This window comes from Anneissia japonica, unplaced genomic scaffold, assembly GCF_011630105.1.
Source record: "Anneissia japonica isolate Jap-2015-1 unplaced genomic scaffold, ASM1163010v1 scaffold287894_len555002_cov174, whole genome shotgun sequence".
Taxonomy (NCBI): domain Eukaryota; kingdom Metazoa; phylum Echinodermata; class Crinoidea; order Comatulida; family Comatulidae; genus Anneissia; species Anneissia japonica.
Genome location: NW_022753119.1, coordinates 235,491 through 254,592, shown reverse-complemented (window position 1 = coordinate 254,592; position 19,102 = coordinate 235,491). Strand labels below are relative to the sequence as shown.

The 19,102-nt window shown below is 34.9% G+C and overlaps 1 protein-coding gene across 1 annotated transcript; it reads right to left on the bottom strand.

Annotated features, from left to right (window-relative positions):
- Positions 1-1,302: 1,302 nt before the first annotated feature.
- On the bottom strand, positions 1,303-18,899 carry LOC117122684 (the record flags this gene model as incomplete). Its single annotated transcript, XM_033268366.1, is given in 10 exon segments — positions 1,303-6,241; positions 8,389-8,427; positions 8,773-8,850; positions 10,444-10,488; positions 11,444-11,527; positions 11,674-11,745; positions 11,883-11,954; positions 12,568-13,149; positions 13,649-13,759; positions 18,826-18,899. Coding segments are annotated over 9 exon segments (5,927 nt in total), but the record flags the coding sequence as incomplete, so codon positions are not given.
- Between the last annotated feature and the right edge of the window lie 203 nt (positions 18,900-19,102).

Genomic DNA, 19,102 nt, shown 5'->3' with positions numbered 1-19,102 from the left:
CATCACTGCTTTCTCTACAATAATTAAATGGCAGCAAAATGCACTATTTTTACAGTATCAAATATTAATTATATAATTTTTTAAAAATAAAATTACAACATGAAAAGATTACACTATTAAAAGGTAAACACTAACCATAAAAAGTACTATTTTGGAATTTCTTATTATTTTATGCGCATGCTGCGCTCCATAACATAAACAAGGCAGAAATCAGTACTTACCCTAACCTAAAGTGTGCTGGCTGTAAACCTATGTTTAGAAATTCGTAATTTATCACTCTGACATCATTTAATTTATTTATTTATTCGTCTCCAGACAAATTTGACATTGGAAGACACCATGAGTTACTGTGTTTATTTGAGTTTAATGTTTTATTGTTTCAAAGAAGTTTTTTAAGTTAACCTTGGCCCAGGAATGAGAAGCGATATTCGTTAAATTGCGGAGGCGCACACACAGAATGAAGAAGTATGGCGTGCCTCTCATGACTAATTATTGAAGCGATGCCTTGTTATTTTACTTTAATTGATTATTATATGAAACGATGATTGAACCGATTTTTTATCATCCTAGGCAATATTGTTAAAGCTACAGCATACAATTTTAGAAGTATTGCTATACACGTAATTGCCTATATTATTTAAAGGATTGTGTTTATTTGTTTTGTTGTAGACTACTGTCATCGTAATAAAGGTCAAAGTTGTACCGTGTCTTCGTTTCTTATACTGGCTAAGTACATACAATTTAACGAAAAGAGAGAAAACAAGCACGCAAAGTTTAAGATTATATTACTTACTGGGAATGAATTATTGAAAACTAGCATAAAAGTATATACTCAATTATTTTGAATACAAAAGGGGGCTTTCAATTACACGACGACGGTAGGACGTAGAACATAATGTCATCTGCGCATGCGTGAACGTGAAGGTCACCTCGTTGAGTAAATTCTGGAAAGCAAATTTGGCCAAATCTATGTATGCAGAGAACGTAGGACGCCAGGTAGGACGGTCACGCATGAGTGATTCTGTTCTAGAGTCACATCGTCGTACAAATCAAAAGCTCCCTAATGTTAAAACCATTAAACAATTACACTATGAAGTAAAGACGGAATGAAATAAAATTCTTTCTTAATTTTTTTTTTTAACATTTTATAAGAGCTAATTATGAAAAACTTATTCATAGAATTTCCCATGCAAATTTTTAATTTCATATTTACCAGTTATCTAAAAATATAAATAGTTAAAACCATGCTTTTTAGCAAATGCATGCCGCATATGTTTAAGGGAACTATATGCTATCGAGGAAAACTGACAATTTACCAAATTTAGACGATTTAGAAATGGGAAGGCTGAGAAGAACAAAACCTCAGAAATTTCATTTAAACCTCTAAGGTCATTACAGCTAAGGTCAAGTTCACATAATTCAGATTTATTCATTGGCAACTTTATTAAAAACTCTTCGACTGTTTTACCTACTAACCTACATTTGCTCATTTTAAGTTTTTCAAGTTTGGGAGAATTCTTTAGAATTGAAACTAGTAGCATTGAGCTAATATCATGCAAGTCATTGTTACTGATATCAAGTTCACTCAATCCCAAAGTACTTCTGCCTGAAAATCCATCAACAACAGCTTGCAATAACTGAATTGAGATGTTACAACCACTAACATTGAGGCATTCAAGATTTGGAGAAATTGATGATAGTGACACTACATCTGCTCCACTGAGATCACGAAGGTCATTTCCACTAATATTAAGAGAAGTTATTGGCAAAACCACACTTCGACACACTTCTGCAATATGCTTAAAAGCATTCCTTGTAAGTCTGCAATTACTCACCCCAAGAAATTTGAGCTTTGGAAATATTTTTTTCATTAAAGTCACTAATGCTCTATTAACTTTACTCAAGTCATTTTTGCTGAAGTAAAGTCCTGATACTTTTGAAATAACATTATTTTCTGAACACGCCTTCAACATACTTGACAACAAATATCCTGATAGTTGGCAATCATTTAGAGCAAGTACAAGTAAGTCAGGAAAAATAACAAAGAGGGAGGACAGATGATCTTCATTCAAGATAGTAAGGTCCAAGCCACTGAGATTAATCCCATGACAACCAAATGTAATATCTGAACGAAGACTAGTCTGAATAAAGTCTTGTAAATTATCTGTAGAGAGTTTATAATCAGTCCACTTATTAAAGCAAACATCAACAGAAACAATATCTATTAACCTAATGAGAGATGTACTATCAATTACCGATAGGTCATTTCCTTTCAGTTGAAACATGTGTTTGAGTTCTAAACCCCTTTTCTCACATTCATCCATTAAACTTTTGATTATGGAACCTGACAGACTGCACATTTCCATGTTAAGTAAATCCAAATTTGGACAAATTTGAAGAAGAGATGATAATATTGTCCCGTTAACCATAGACATATTAATCCCACACATATTTATGCATGTCAACTTCAAAGTAATTTTAAGATTTTCACATGCCTTGATCAGATCTTGTAAGTTACCGGCATTAAGCTTATAATCAGACCATGTACAATTAGGTTCACTCTTCAATAGCTTAGCGAGGGATGCACCATCAATGTCTGAAAAGTCATTATGCTTAAGGTTAAGCATATTGCCATTCAGCTCCACACCACTCCTTTCACATTCGTTCAATAAATCTTTCACAAATCCACCAGATACACTGCATTCTTGCATGTCAAGATTAATCAGTTTGGGAAAAATTTTAAAAAGACAGGCAAATGCTGTTCCATTAAGTGAGGACATGTTAATTCCACTCAAACTTAAATGTGTCCATCTTATCTTAATACCAGAGCATTCATTGATAAAACTATGTACATTCTTTGCACACAAATGGTAAGAAATCAATGGAACAAACCAATATGCTATCTGCAGCACCTTAACGAGTGACTTGCCGTCAATATTTGACAGGTCATTACCTTCAAGAGAAAGCATATCTTGTGTCAACACCACACTTTCCTTTTCACATTCTAACAGAAAGTCTCTTATCATAGTGCCAGACAGATTACAGTGTTTCATACTTAAAAACTTCAGATTAGGACAAATCTTGAACAGATATGCCAGGAGTGTTCCACTAACTGAAGAAATGTTGATACCGTCCAGACTTACTGTCGTCCACTTAAATACAATACCAAGTCTCTTACATTCTCGTATCAGATCATGAAATTGATTGGAAGTTAGACCAAACTTCTTCCAATTATTGGAAATATCACCATTGATATCAATAATCATTAGTAATTGAGCTAGGGCCGCACCATCAATATCTGAAAGGTTATTACCATCGAGATGGATAATATTCCGTTTCAGTACAATGCCATTCATATTGCAGGCATTCAAGAAATCACTTATTATCTTGCCTGTTAAACCACAACATCTCATATCGAGAGTGGCCAAGTTAGGACAGATCTTAAAAAGACCGGACAATGTTGATCCCCTGACTGAAGAGAGATTAATTTTCCACAAGCAAACATGAGTCCAAATGAAGGAAATACAAGACCTGATACACTCAGATATAAATGCACACAAATTACCTGCATTAAGACTGTATGTAACACCTGATTTTTTAGAACCTATCCACATTAACCATGTTGTGCAAGAGTCATGATCATTATCTATTACCTTAAGAAGCTTAGCAAGGGATGAGCCATCAATGTCTGAAAAGTCATTGTGAAATAAGTTTACAATTTTTAGTTTCAACAGATCATCTGTCCTTTCAAGTTCGTTCATAAGGTCCTTCAAGATATTGCCTGACAGCTTGCACCCAGTTAGTACCAAGGATTTCAGCTTCGGAAAGAGTGTCAATAATTTGGCCAAATCAGCTCCACTAATTGAGGAAAGATCAACATCACTAATATCCAATACAGCGACATTAGGACGAATGTTATGCTCATCACACTTGTGTACAAGGTCTTGCAAATTCTTGTATGTCAACTTATACACATTCCACTTAAAAGGAAAATACGGGAAACTAATTTCCTGAAGTAAAAATGCAAGTGACAGACCATCGATGTCTGAAAGATGATTTTCACAATTTTTCAGGCATTTTTCACCTCTAATAACAGTAAAACAAGAATTATTTACAACAGTGGGAAGTCTAATTTCTTTATGCATATTTTGCTTATATTCAGTCAATAAATCTCTCACATTACTTCCCGACAGGCAACACTTATGCATATCAATGTGAAGCTTAGGAACAACTAGAAGTAAAGAGATAATAGAGGCCATATCAATATCACTCAGATCATTTTCATTTAAATCTAATTTCTTTAAAGCTAACTCATCTCCTGTTTCTATAATTGCATGGATTACTTCATTGACATCTTTACCTGATATGCCACAATTTACAACACTAAGATTAGTAAGCATTGGTGCATAATGTAGTACATGAATCAGGGCTGATGAACTAAGGCTAATAGAATCAAATCCAATGTACTCCATATTGTATTTAAAATTGAATTTTTCAAACTCAACACTAATACCCTGAATAACATCTTGATGGCCATAGATATCAACACATTTGATGAGATATTGGTATAACTCAATAGCAAAAAAGATATGTGCAAGTTTTCTACCAAAATCACAAAATGAAATATTGCTGGACACAGATTTGACCCAACTCTTCACTGCAGTTTCAAACTTGTCTTCAGTGAGTACATGCTGGTGTATTTTTTTAATAAGAAGAAATATATCTTCATCTTCTTTAACTTCCACACTTTGAACACTATGTCGGAGAAAGCCTCTCAGAGATGTGCATACATCCTCAAGAAGTGGCTTAGTATCAGGGATTCTCTTTGTCATGTATTCATCTAATACCAAAAGAACTTGCTCTTCATGTTCTTTCTTTACAAAGTTAAAATATCTAGCTAGAGGACAATACCAACTAGCACTATCTGTAATCCAATGTTTAAGGAATTCACCTGCATCAGCACCTAGGAATCCTATTGCAAACACTTGTGACATGTGCAGATATGGATTTGACCTAATTGTATCTCCTTCATCAATCGAGAAAGATCGAGTTTGTCTGCATATGTAGAACCCTACTAATGACTCTAAAATCAATTTGTGAGGGGTGTTAAAAATCTCACTAAAGTCATCTTCCACAATAGGTTGTTCTTTGTATACAAATCCAAGTTTTATTGCAAGATCTATGGTTTCCTCATCACCTTCCAAATCATTTTTATTTATAGACAACCTATTATTTTGTAAGGATTTAAACATGCATTTACCTAAAATTTCCAGAGCTTTAACATATTTTTTAGAAGCCTCCTCAAATTTACTGATTGGTTTGTCAGTGCCACTGCGGTTCACACACTGATTCAAAATGCATCGGAAAATTTCTTTAAATAGTGTTGGCTTATCCATTGGAATACGCTGATTTTCCTTCCATACTGTACAGATCTTTAGCAACAGCATTGGTGATCGGCACATCTCAAATGCTTCACGATGTCTGCCTCCCCAATTTTTTTTATTTTTCAGGTCAAGATGCAATTCTGTAATTAAGGACTCTCCTAATTCTGGCATTTTAATGTATTTAAAGTGCTTTCTGATATAAAACTTGATTTTACCTGAGCTGAATCCATCCACTTTGACATGGACATCACATTTCTTAACAATCATATCTACATTCTCAGGACGTGATGTTAGTATAACTTGGCTGTTCTCCAATTCCTTTCTTTCAAATAAACTAACTGGGTCTTGAGCGCTTTTTTCCAATTCATCATACCCATCCAGTAACAATACAATCTCATCATCATGTTCCATTAAAAAATCTTCAATCAAACCTGTATCTAACTTTGTTTTTCTATTAAAATCTTTCTTGTTAATTTGTCTAATAATCACATCAACAACATCTTCATCTTTTTTTAAATCTCTGAGATTGACAAGAAATACAATTTTTTCTGGGAAAGGATCATCAATCTTATTAGCCCAATGATACGCAAGATGTTTTAAGAGAGTTGACTTTCCCATCCCGCCTTTACCTTCTACAAAAACTTTACATGATCTCTGAGACTGTATCAAACTAATTAGCTCCTGTAGAGTTGTATCTTTACTGGTATTATGTCCTTTTTTTTGGAGTAGCTCGAGATCTGTGAATACTTCTGCAAGATCAATTTCAGACTCTTGATTCCAGGTTGGAGGTGTCATTTTGTTCAAATACTTATATACTTTTCTCTGCCACTGATCCAAATAATTTCTGATGACCACTTCTGAAAACAAATCAGTAATAATAATATTTATCATTTTTGCTTTCTTGTATTCATAGAATTTAAATTTTAACCCGAGAAATTTCAATTAGGAGGCTTGGTCGGAATAGCAGTCAAAAGCAGGCGCATGGGCGGTTCCCATCTGGGGAGTGTGAAAATTGTAAATGCGGAATCAGTGGTGTAACAAAGGGGCCGAATGTCCCGAGCCAGGCGCTGGGGCCAGGGAACTGAACCCCCCAGCTGCTCCAGTGTTTGTAGCGTTTTGTGATGTATTTTAATGTCTTTTTTGGCACAACCGAGTTCTTTAAGGGGAGCTCTGGGTTTAAATTTCTTATTTTATATAGGTTATTTGTGAAATCATAAGAAGTTATAAAATAAATCCCAACAAAAAAGTTGCAAGTTTATGGGAGTAAAAAAGAAATAAAACTGTACGAGGAAGGTTAGTTGAAATTCAGGCTGAGCATGCTTTTCACTAGCTTGGTAATCTTACAAGAGAATCATTCATATTCATGATCTATCCTGTACAGAGACTCATTAATATTCATGTTACCTTCCTGCCAGTCCTGGCTTCGCGGAATGTCTTTGTGTTGAGTGAGCGAGGGAGTGTTATGTTAAAATACCCCCGTAGGTAATGGTTGTCTCAGTTTTGAGATCTGTTCAATATACTAATGTGCAAACTAAAGAGATAGCCTAGCTCAGGTTAACAACTTGCACTGTGTTGTTTTACAGTCTTGTAAGCCCTACTAATTGTGGCAATAACACACAGATAAGCCCCTACCCTTCAACACCATGCCCTACTCTACAAAATACATCCCCTTTTGTCAGAAAGTTTGTGCATTTTAGACATTGTCATTGGAGTTATACTGTAATTATTTTGACAAATTAATTATAACTCCATGGTTGGACTGGGCCTAACCAATACCGTCCAGTATGAGATTTTTTTTTTTTTTTTTTGATTTTTAAAATCATGTTAACATTTAAAACCTATTAATTCCGATTAGGCTGTTGCTTCTACTACACATTTCCCAAGCACTCTGTTGTGTACTGTATATTTGCCGAGACAGAATTTGAGGCAGAGTCAACGAAATTTGATAATTTCAACGGTCTACCCCTTTTTTCCAATTTTTTCCCCAAGTTTTTAAATATTCAAAAATCTATATCTCATTAACCTCAGTTTTTCTTCAAATTTTAAGAAAAAAAAAAATAAGATGTCTGTATTTCTATCGGCAATAAAAAATAATGTATTTTTTATCTTAATTTTGTCTTTTTTAATTGTGTGTTTCAAAGATTTTCTATATAAATACATTACCAAACAAAGAAAGGAATGTAAACATTTACTGTATGTTTTTGTTTGTTTTGTGTGGGGGCATTCCACATGTATTTCATATAATCAATCATTCTACAATCCTAACATGAAAATCTTAACTAAATACAGTACGATATTTTAACTTGCAATGTAAATTTGCCGTAATAATTTCAATTTCATACATATTTTTAAAATTGTTATTGTACTTTAACCTAAATCCTAAATCCTTTCCGAGCAACTAGGGCTCATAGGGCTGGAGCTTATCCCAGTTCCTGTAGTGTGATGAAACTGATGAGACACTAGTCCGTTGCAGGTTAGTCCCCTGCAATTTTCCGGTACCCATTGATACAGCTGGGTGGGCTGAAGTATTGTAGCTAAAGTGCTTTGCCCAAGGACAGAAGTGAATCTGCAAAGCTGAAATTCAAAACCCCAACCTTTCCATTGAAAGCCCTAACTTCAACCGCTGCGTCAAACTACGCTTATTATTTTAAAAGCCTATTTAATAAGAAAGATAAAGGTAAATAACCGACCTCAATCGATGTTATGCAGTCGTATGCAGTTTTATGTTTTTTATGTTTTAAGTTTCATGAATCATGAATGATTTCTCATAGTCAATAGCATGCGCACTAAAGAACTTCCTAGTTAATTATATCAAATACTCAAAAGATCCATAATTGTATTTATACCTACATTGTTTTTATGGCAGTTTAACTCCCCCATTATGCAACTTAGGGGATCAGAAGCTCAACCTCAGATACAATTTTTGAGTAGTTGTTTGAAATATAAATATATAAAATGAAATGAGACACCAATAAATAAATTCATAATCTTCAAAAAATCTCACCATTGTTTCTAGATGCTGATAAATCTTTGTCCTTCGGTTCTAAGAAGATAATTAAAACTGTACATGCTAATTTCGAATTTATTTTCTTTGTTAACAGCAAATGAGTCATATAAATAGAACTGATGTTCTATAAACATAAATTAGTCTAATTCTAATGTTTCTGGAGTGGAGTCTGGCAATTTGCAAATTTTAACCAAAAGACCTTGAAATACGTGGTAAGTATCTTTACCACCAACATAAAACTTCGCAATACATTTACACATTTACAGTACATGCTATAAACATCTAGTTTTAAGTATTTTTTCAAAAAATTTATAACATAATATATTATAAAAAATATCAATATGCACAATCTATCACAGAAAAAAGTAGTTCAAACTATACCTTGATTCACTGTAATTGTGTTGTTAACAACAAGTGTTTCAACATTACAACCTATGATCTGACTTCCTATTATTGAACCTAAAATGAAAGAATTCATTATAATTGGAAAGGTAAGCATATTGCCCTCAATCAACAATATGTGTGAGTATGAATACATTTTTGGGTCAAAACATGGCATAGGGACCAACTGGGGTATGGAGGCTCTCACTTACCCCCCTTTCCCACATTCACGATTTTTGCTACGAGGGAGCACGATTTTAAAAAGTTTTAAAATCGCGCTCTATCGTAGTGATTCGTACTCAAAAAGTTTTACGTTTCATCAAGACTCTACTAGGACGTCGCAAAGATGTATTACGGTACTAATGCGATAGTGCGACGACATTTTTACGAATTATAACGATAGAGTTACGATTTGTGACGACATACTACGAATTACCAAAATTTTAATTCGATGTCACTACGATTTTACAAAGACGCAAGCACAACGTTAGAACGATTTAACAAGATGCACATCATAAAAACAAACATCACATGACATGACAAAAAAGCGCACTGTTCAAACACCATCAATATTTGCAAGGTGCTGCTATAGAAGAATAAAATTTGTTGGCTGCTACAGTTTTGATAATCAAGAGTAAGCATCGGTCACGTCGAATGCATAGGCCTAAACGAAGTGTATGGGTACAGCCATGGCTCTTACGTCGTCCATATTTTAGACAGTATGAACCCTTACTAGTTAGAGTTAAATAGAGAAAACCCAGAGGCTTCAGAAACTTCCTCCGAATTGTTCAGTGTGTTGAAAAACTTTTCTGACACAGAGCCACATGATATAAACCACGGTCTTGATGGTATCCTGATGGCATCGTATCTAATTGTCTCAGCACCGCAGCGACGTCTTGGCTTGTCGTAGGTGTTGTTGGTAGTACGAATGGAGAAGACACAGTCACGACAAACGTTACGCCACTCACACGATGCCGCTGCGGTAAACCAAGATCTTATTCAGGGCTACGATTGAGCACGATCTTTTTGAACATTCCAAAAAAATCATGCTCCATCACGATGACATCAAGATCCAGTACGATGCAATACGATGAATTATTTTTAACCACGACATTTACGACGACGCCAATGCGATTTTTCAAAATTGAAAAATCGTGCTCTGTCGTAGCAAAAATCGTGAATGTGGGAAAGGGGCATTACAACTCCTAACAGAGTCAAAGCTAAGGGCAGGTGGGATTGTAACTTTCTATTACTGGTTAAAATGTAAAGATTTAAGATTCGATTTTAAGTTTTGAAAATAACAAATTTTATATTCAGTACATTTTCCAATTTGTGTGGGGAGGAGTGCATGCTGTACATATCTACACCCAATTTATTTATTTATTTGCTGTCTTTTAACTAAGCCTGAACAGCTTCGCTCGGAATCAACAGACAACCTAGTTTACCTATCGCACCCTCCTGGGTTACGCTACGTTGGAATCTATACATCTCTTAAAACAGAAGAATATCATCGGACCGGTCATGTCATAAACGTTCAGGTTGGAGTATGGTAATAGATTTAGGATTCTTTCATATATATTTCAAATTTGAAACCAGATAGATTGTTTTAACAGAAATAGATGAGAAATTCAACAGCATCAAAATAAGAAAAGATTTAGTTATTTTTTTTACCTTTATTGTCTTGACTAATTATTTTATTCACTATGCAAGCTCCTGCTGAAAAATATAAGTAGTTTAAATTGAATTATAAGCAAAACATTTATTAGTAGAAATAAACATCTGCAGCCACAGTGCAGACACGATGTATTCAGTCTCTAACCTAACAAATATGTCAATTAAAAACTGACAATGCCACCTGAAGCTTATATTTATGCCAACTGCAGTGCGACCAAATGTCAGTGGGTAGTAATGCAACAGTGGCAGATAAAATTTTTAAAATTTCTTGCCTTTTTGCACTGAACAGAATTAAACCATTGTATTGGTTATTGGTTCCATATAGTCTGAGGCGTCTAGTCCCTCCTTCTGTAACTCCCAACTGTAACGTTTTTTGTATGGGGTATTGTATTACAATAACTACCCTCTGTGATCTAATATTACCTAATTCTAATACCCAAAGTATGTGATTTGTATATTCATTAAAGGATTTGTAGAAAGAAAGAAGGTAAAAAATACTGGAGAGGTTATGATCCATTGTCACTCCAAGAAATGGCTAATTTTTAATGAAATTTTATCAATAAAATGTATTTCAGCATACAGGACATGCATGTCATCAGGTAATGTCATTTTATATTACCTGTTATGTACATCATTCTCAACATATTCTATTAATGTTTCACTACAGTAGAATTACATTTTTTCTAACCGGGTGCTGGGATCAATGAGTCTTCATGATCACAAATAACACATTTTGACGGTAATGATGTTGCAGTTCCACTTTTACAGTGAAATTAAACAGCATTTGAGTATGTATCCATTTTACAACCAAAAAATATATGCCTCCCTCAAATAAATGCCTTTATTTCTAATACTGGAAGTGCTTGACTTGAGAGAAGTGATAGGGATTGTGCATTCATAGGATGTGTAGAATATAGAAATGATTAGTTTTTTATACATAAAATTCTATCAATGAACAAGACAACTGAAGTTAGCAAGTAATGAAATTTTATATTACCTGTAGATGCACTTGTACAAGCATTTGTTGTAGCATCTGTGTCATCAGACACCATACGATTCTCTTGGCTCTCTGAAACATGCACTGAAATTGTAATCATTTTATATGTTGTTTGTATTTAAAAGATAGTAAACCACCTGCATTTCACATTATAACATGTGTTTATGTGTTATAAACACATTTTATGTTGATCTTTTGTATTTAAGTAAACCATCTGCATTTTATATTACCTGTAGATGCACTTGTACGAAGATTTCTTGGAGCATTTGTGTCGTCAGTCACCAAAAGCTTCTTTTGGCTCTCTGAAACACAACACAAGTGATTGTAATAATTTTAAATGTTGTTTTGTATTAAATATAGTAAACCACTTGCATTTTATATTATAAGACAACACATTTTATGTTTTGCATTTAAGATAAGCCATCTGCATTTATATTACCTGTGGATGTACTTGTACAAGCATTTCTTGCAGCATCTGTGTCATCAGTCACCATAGGCTTCTCTTGGTTCTCTGAAATATAACACACATCATAGATTCTAATTGTTTATGTTGTATTAATTACAACTATCCAGAATTTAAGCTAACAAAATGGTTTTTAATTGAATAACAAATTTTATTTCCAATTTTACAGAGACAAATTATGTAATTGCAGACACCTTTTTGCTTGTACTCAATATATATTAACATTTTCTTATCAGTATAGCAATGCTTTGCTTCATTAGGAGTTAACAATTTATTTGACCCATTATTTATTTATTATTATTTAGTAGTAGTACCTTTTAACAAATCAAGTTTTTAATTTTTCCACTTTTTAAAATCTCCCTTTTAATAAAAAATATTAATTAGAAATACTCTCCTTTATATGAACTTTATACATCAGTTTATGCTTCTTTTCTGCTAAAGGGCATCTTTTAAAATAAATTAATCAAACGGTGTCAAAGTTATGAAGCTCTCCAATAATAATAAGGAACCCATTTTTAAAAATAACAATAAGGGCTTCTTTTAAAAGCCTTCCATCTTTTAAAATAAATTAATCAAATGGTGTAAAAGTAAAGCTGTCAAATAATAATAAACAAATTTTTAAAAATAAAAAATGTAAGGTCATACAGCTAATAATGCTTACCTGCAGAGGTTTTTGAGCTATCATCTTTTGTAGCAGCATCACCAGTGCCTCTCAATCCTAGAGGATCTTTACGTGAAACTAATATATTGTATGTGGTTATATTTTTCATGAAGTCATCCAAATTTTCTTCACAAAACACCTTTTTTTGTTCCAAGTCCACAAAGAATTTCCAAATGTCTTCCTTTTGTGGACAATTGTATCTTTGTGAAATATACTCCAGATCATTTTCAACGAGACTTTCAATCACTTGGATCAGAATTTGTCTGTTACGAGTAATATTGGAGATTTTGGCTGTCCTAATATCAAAGCATGTTGACGACAACTTCCAGAATTCTGGTTCCAAACCAAATGGATGAGTTATATTGATAGTATCGTATAGGACAGTTAGATTATTGGAACTTAGATGTCCCGAGGTAATTAATAACTCAAACAACTGAATCACCTTAGTGGCAGCATACAGCTTATCAAGTTCTGATACAAGATCTCTGTACAAAACTTTCAACTTGTTGATGTATCCATGGCGATCATACCACCTTGACATGGATGATAGTATTTCTTTGAAGTTTGTATCATCAGATATTCCTACAAAAAAAATGAAATTATTTGAGGAAATATTAGCAAAAGTGAGGACAGCTATTAACCTTTGCATTCCTTCAATGTGTAAAATGGGCTATGCTAAATGACAGAATGCATCATTCAAGATTGGCACACCTGTTCCTTGTACAAAGCTACATCATCTTTTCAGTGCCAAAGCATCCTTAGGATGAAATTGTCATTACTCAGCATACACAGCCAAGTACAGTACAGTACGTGCACATGGGTGCAACACTGACCACAGTGCTGTTTTGACAATGGTGCCTCATTCTGCACTCAAAATGCTGCCTATATACAAGTACTATCTGTCTATTAATTTTTCTAGATCCCTTTTTGTATATTCATATAGATAGGCCTATGCATATAAAATTTTATAATGCATACATAATGAGTACCTACTTCATATGATATCACTATTAATTACTTTGAAAGAAATTAAACCAAGGACTAAAAGTCTGAAAGGATAAATGAAGGTTTCAAATGTTACCTTGGTTGTAATCCATGTTTTCTCATTAACACTTTCAATGTTTGAGAGTTTTGTGATGCAAAACACTTCAGCCTCAGCTGCTATTTGTAATCGTCTTCTATATTTTTATACCTGAATAATAAAGTAGAAAAATTAGATATAATGAATGAATGTGAATTATAAAAATATAAATTAAAGTAGAAATCTTAACCAAACCCACTGTTAATTATCCTGTACTACAACCAGGCAATAAAAAATGCCTTTTTTTAAGCAGTTGAATGATATGGAGGAGCATACACTTTTTCAAATCTAACAAATTTCATTATTATTGGATTTTTTTAAAGTAAAACCATCCACAAAACATTAGATAAAACCTAAAGGGTAACAATAATCAGCTGACAATGTAATAGGCAAAAAGAAAGGTCCTAACGTTGTGAGTGGAGTAATTGAGCAATCCAAGTGTATAGGGTTATACAGTAACTTTTAAGAAATTCATAATTTGACTTCTTCACATCTCCAAGACTATGTGACAAGATGAAGAAAGAAATCACATCCATCTTTCACTCCTTCGACCTCCGCATTACTATACAAGCAAATATAAAGATCACAAACTTCCTTGATGTCACATTCAATCTGACTAACGGATCCTATGCTCCATTCACCAAACCAGACAACAAATTACTATACGTGGATAAATGATCAAACCACCCTTCATCCATCTTAAAGCAAATCCCCTCTTCAATCAATAAAAGAATATCAAGCAACTCCGATTCAGAAGCAACTTTTCAAAAGGCCACCCACGACTACCAAAAAGCACTAAAGGGAGAGCGGATTTCAAACAACTCAAAAGCCAGAAGAAAAAGGAACATCATATGGTACAACCCACCTTTCAGCAAAAACGTCAAAACAAACATCGGCAGAACTTTCCTTAACCTGGTCAAAGAGCACTTCCCCAAAGACAGCACCTTGCACAAATTGTTCAACAAGAACAACGTAAAAGTTAGCTACAGTTGCACAAGAAACATGGGCAGCACCATCAAAGCCCACAGCAACCACCTTCTCCACACCAAACAACAAGTACCAACCAAATTATGCAACTGTCGGATTAAAGAAGATTGCCCACTCTCGGGAAACTGCCTCACCTCCTCAATTATTTAACATCTAGATGTGTATAAGAGACAAATACAGGGGGAGTCTTTATGGCCCAGAATAGTGATTTTAGACCACATTGGTAATGTAATTCAACATGCAAATTACAGTAATATTTTTAGCAAATTTCTTTGAAAAAATTTTGTAGGCATAGGGCCTAGCTAGGTATACAGTAATTTCATTTTACAGTAGTTTGGAAAGATATCAGGAGTGGGGGGGTGGTGGCAGTGGCCTACTAGGACTACAATTTATTTGAAGCTATCTTGGGTCCGATCGTCCACACCAGTTAAGCCCAATCATCTGTCGCCCAAAGTTTTCATTACGATGATTAAGAACGTATACTATCTAGGCCCTAGGCTAGGCTTAGATTGCTGCCGTCACTCTGCTACGTATACTACTACCGCATAACAAAGAAAGCGACCCACACGGTGCATTCTTAAATTTTACACACATTATTAAAATGAGACGATAACATGATATCACTGACTGAACGACCTACCACCCTCGATTCGCAGTAACTACTGTACTGAACTAGGCCTAGCTTAGGCTCTTGTTTTTGTGGAAAGTTAGACAGTTGTTATGTACCCGACAGTCGGCTGCCTTTATATCTTCACTTGTCTTCAATTTGTATTCAAAGGGTACATTGCTGCATAGCCAACTGTCGGGGATATAGTACCTTCATATGACTTCTCATCTGCTTCTCATACAACAGAAAAAAACGTCGCAAGGAGTTAGTGATAAATGGAGATCTAAATGAAAAAACGATGTATTTTAGCAAGTATTAAAACCTTTTTGTTTTATTTTAGGCCTTCTTCAAAATACCTATGCCACAGCAGTTGATTTTTTTTGCCGTAAAACCAAAATAGTTTCATTTTGCCGATCGGTTAGCGTGAGCCCCGACTGAACTCTGCAGAAACTTCACATCGAACTTCGCATCGCGAGGTAAAACAAAATGTCGGAAAACTTTTCTTTGACGGATGCGCATTTGCATAAATGTCTACATACACACGCACATACATACTACACACAATAAAAAACAAAGGAAAAATGAAGAGTGATTACAAAAGTTCCTATTGCATTACATGCATAGGAACTAAAAATGTATATTTCTTTAACCATTCCATTTTACATTCACCAATCAAATTCTATTTTTATTTTCTCCTCTATCTGCATGTTTTTGGCAAATCTATTTGCTATTTATTATTTGCTAAATAACAAAATTTTATTTTTATTCCGCCCTCCTCCGATGATCTTTAAAAAAATAAGGACGCAAAACAAGGAATAAAAAAAGTCTCATCTATGGACTTTTCTGGAGTGTTGTTAGTTTTAACAACTACCAATCAAAAGGAGGCTCTTAAAGAATCCCTGCTTGTTCACTGTCGTTTTGTAAGACCTTGGCAATAAAAACCAAAGGGTGGGTCTTAACAGATCCATGCCAAACATTAAAGAAGTGGTAAACAATCGAGCTCTCCTTTCGCCAACTGCTGTATCGCCACTGAACTCATGGGTGCACTCCCTTTTTAGCTCCTTTAACTCAAATTTGTCACCCTCTTTTTATTTTGCAGCTTGAATGACCAGGGGTTGGGGGACTGGCCCTCATGGCCCCCCCCCCCAGCTGGATCCGCGCCTGCGCAACATAAGGTTTTTAGGGTTTGAAAAATACTAAAATCGCTAAATAGGGTTTCATATTAAGGACATTAAGAATGTGTTTAGGGTCCCCGTGTGTCAGACAGCGTCGGCCTGGCCAACGCAGTACGGACTGGAGTCGGATGAGCATCAAGTTGGCATCTGCACGTCTCACACACATTTGGACAAATTAATCAACTGACTTACGTCCAGGTCACAATTCAACAGTTTTTTCCTCTTCCACCAAGTTGGTCTATTTCCAATACAGTACTTTGTTGGGGGTAAGATTTGAAATATATTATTACCATAGTTGCCAACTTATACGGATTGACCGCGAGACTCACAGATAATTTATCATTTATTAGTTTTACTATGGATGAACAAAAACTCACGGATTTCAAGGTTACTCATGGATCAAGATTTTTAAACTAATAAACAATGATTTTTTGCGAACTGCATATACAGTAATATGCAATAAATAGATCATTTGCCATTCGTCTGTAGTGTTTAGTGTAGCAAAGAGTAACCCTAGGTTGTGTGTAAGCCCAGTACGCTCGATGTTAGAATCGTAAACAAACGACGGCCTTTACACCCGCTACCGTCAGTGTGCTTTTATTACCCCGTAATGCACCGCGCATGGTTTGTTTGTTTGTTTATCTGTTTTCCACATGAAAGTACTGTCTGTACATCGTGATTCATGAATAATAAAGTGAGTTCGTAAAAATTGTTTTAATTTTACACCAAGCAACTGTCGGGTACTCATTCTAAGTTTACAGTACTGTACTTTGGTCAACTTTTTGGTTTTTTTAGGTTTACATCATACATACACTTGACTTAATTTAGTGTCCAAGATCAATCAAATCAGTGTCAGTAGTGAAAATGCTCAAATTGCGCGAACGTCAAAGGCTTGTCAACTTTGGCCCCCGGGGCCCCTCCCTCAGTTAGGTACCACATGATAAATACAAAGTTGCATATTAAAAAAAAAAAAATAGCACAAAAAACTACTTATTCTCAGTATCATAAAAAACTTTATTTGAGGAAAATTTTTATAAACATTTGAAGTTTATGAGCGCGTGAATAGCAAGTTGCATGTTAACAATAATATTTGTCACTTTTTGCCATATATTTCTGTTAATTTTTGTAAATGCTAAAAAATAGTGTACATTTTAATTGTCATTTTTTACTGCAAATTACATTGGTCAATTTATAAAATAAATTTTTCAGATGACCTTTGACCCACAATTCTGAAAATAGAATTAAAACTATCCCTCACCCCCCCCCCAACTTGTGAAAAATGACGAATTTCATTGGCCGTTACGCATGATGTCATCCTCTTGCAACAAAAACTAGCATCGTCTCAAAATTCTATCGAAATCATCCTATGTTTAATATCCACTTCAATCCTTAAATATTTTTTTAGATAATCATTAGCTAAAAGTATATTTTAATACTTTAAGTATCATTTAGTTAACTTTTTGAACTCATATTTATTTTATTTCCATGAAAAATATTGCCGTTTATATGCAGTACTTTCGTTAAGATCGTTATGGTATACCTCGTGTACACGATGGCCGATCAACAGCTGATCGTCGGTTTTGCGGTGCCAAAAAAAAATATTGCTATGACTCGTATTACATTCATATTTGGCAAATAAACTCTTAGATATATAAAATAATCTTCGTTATTAAAAAATTGAACTTCATTACTCGCAATTCTCTGGAAAAAAACCAAGAATTTTAATGAAATTTTCAAAAGTTGATAAATTCGATAAAATGGTGTACTACTTCGACCCCTGATTGACCTGATGGAAACGTCTCAACCAATCAAAAAGCATTTTATTTTTATATGAATATTTTCTTAAGGCCTTTTGTTGACAAAAACACGCTTGGCTGAACTTGGCTAATGACACTAAATGAAGTGCATGACGTCACGCATTGTGTGGTGCCTACCTCAGTCCCCGGGCATCTCCATCTTTCCCCTCCCTCTGGCGCTTGGGGCCCTCCCTCTGTCCCCTCCCTCTGTCCCCCTCCCTCTGTTCCCCCTTGATTCCTCCTCCTTCTCCCCCACCCCCAGCCAGTGGCACGTTGCTACGCAACGGATTTCTTTTGTGAAAGTTGGCAACTATACGACCTCTGTCTCTGAGCCTAGGCCTAGATAGCCTAGCCTTGGGCCAGGCAATCCAAACACAGACTTGCTTGGATGGTAGGCCTAGCTAGGTCCGGAGATGCAGGTCTAGGCCTAGGCCCTAGTAGTAGGGCCTAGCCTAGCTAGGGGGAAGGGGAAGGAGGCCTGGTCTGCAGGTTATTTTTTTCCGAATTGATATAAGTATGCATACCCTCGATAAAAAAAGGCAATATTTGTACAGTTACGGTAACTATTATAAAAATCACAATAGTGTCTGTAGAAGGATTTACGTAGCCTACCTGTCTTCGGCACATGGATTGATCGGGTTTCTTGAATGCCAGATCAGGGTTGCCAGATAGTCGACAGCCTTCACGGCCAAACACACGCCATCTCACGGCCAAATTCGGCCAAACTTTTTTTCGATATCGGCCAAAATTCGGCCAGATTTTAATCCGATTACTAGACAACAGTGGGTACATTCATTTGAAATACTACGAAAATCAGCGGTCATTCGTTTGAAATTCAAATGATATACACAGAACAATGTTAAAAATAAATAGCCTATGTTCTTTAGCT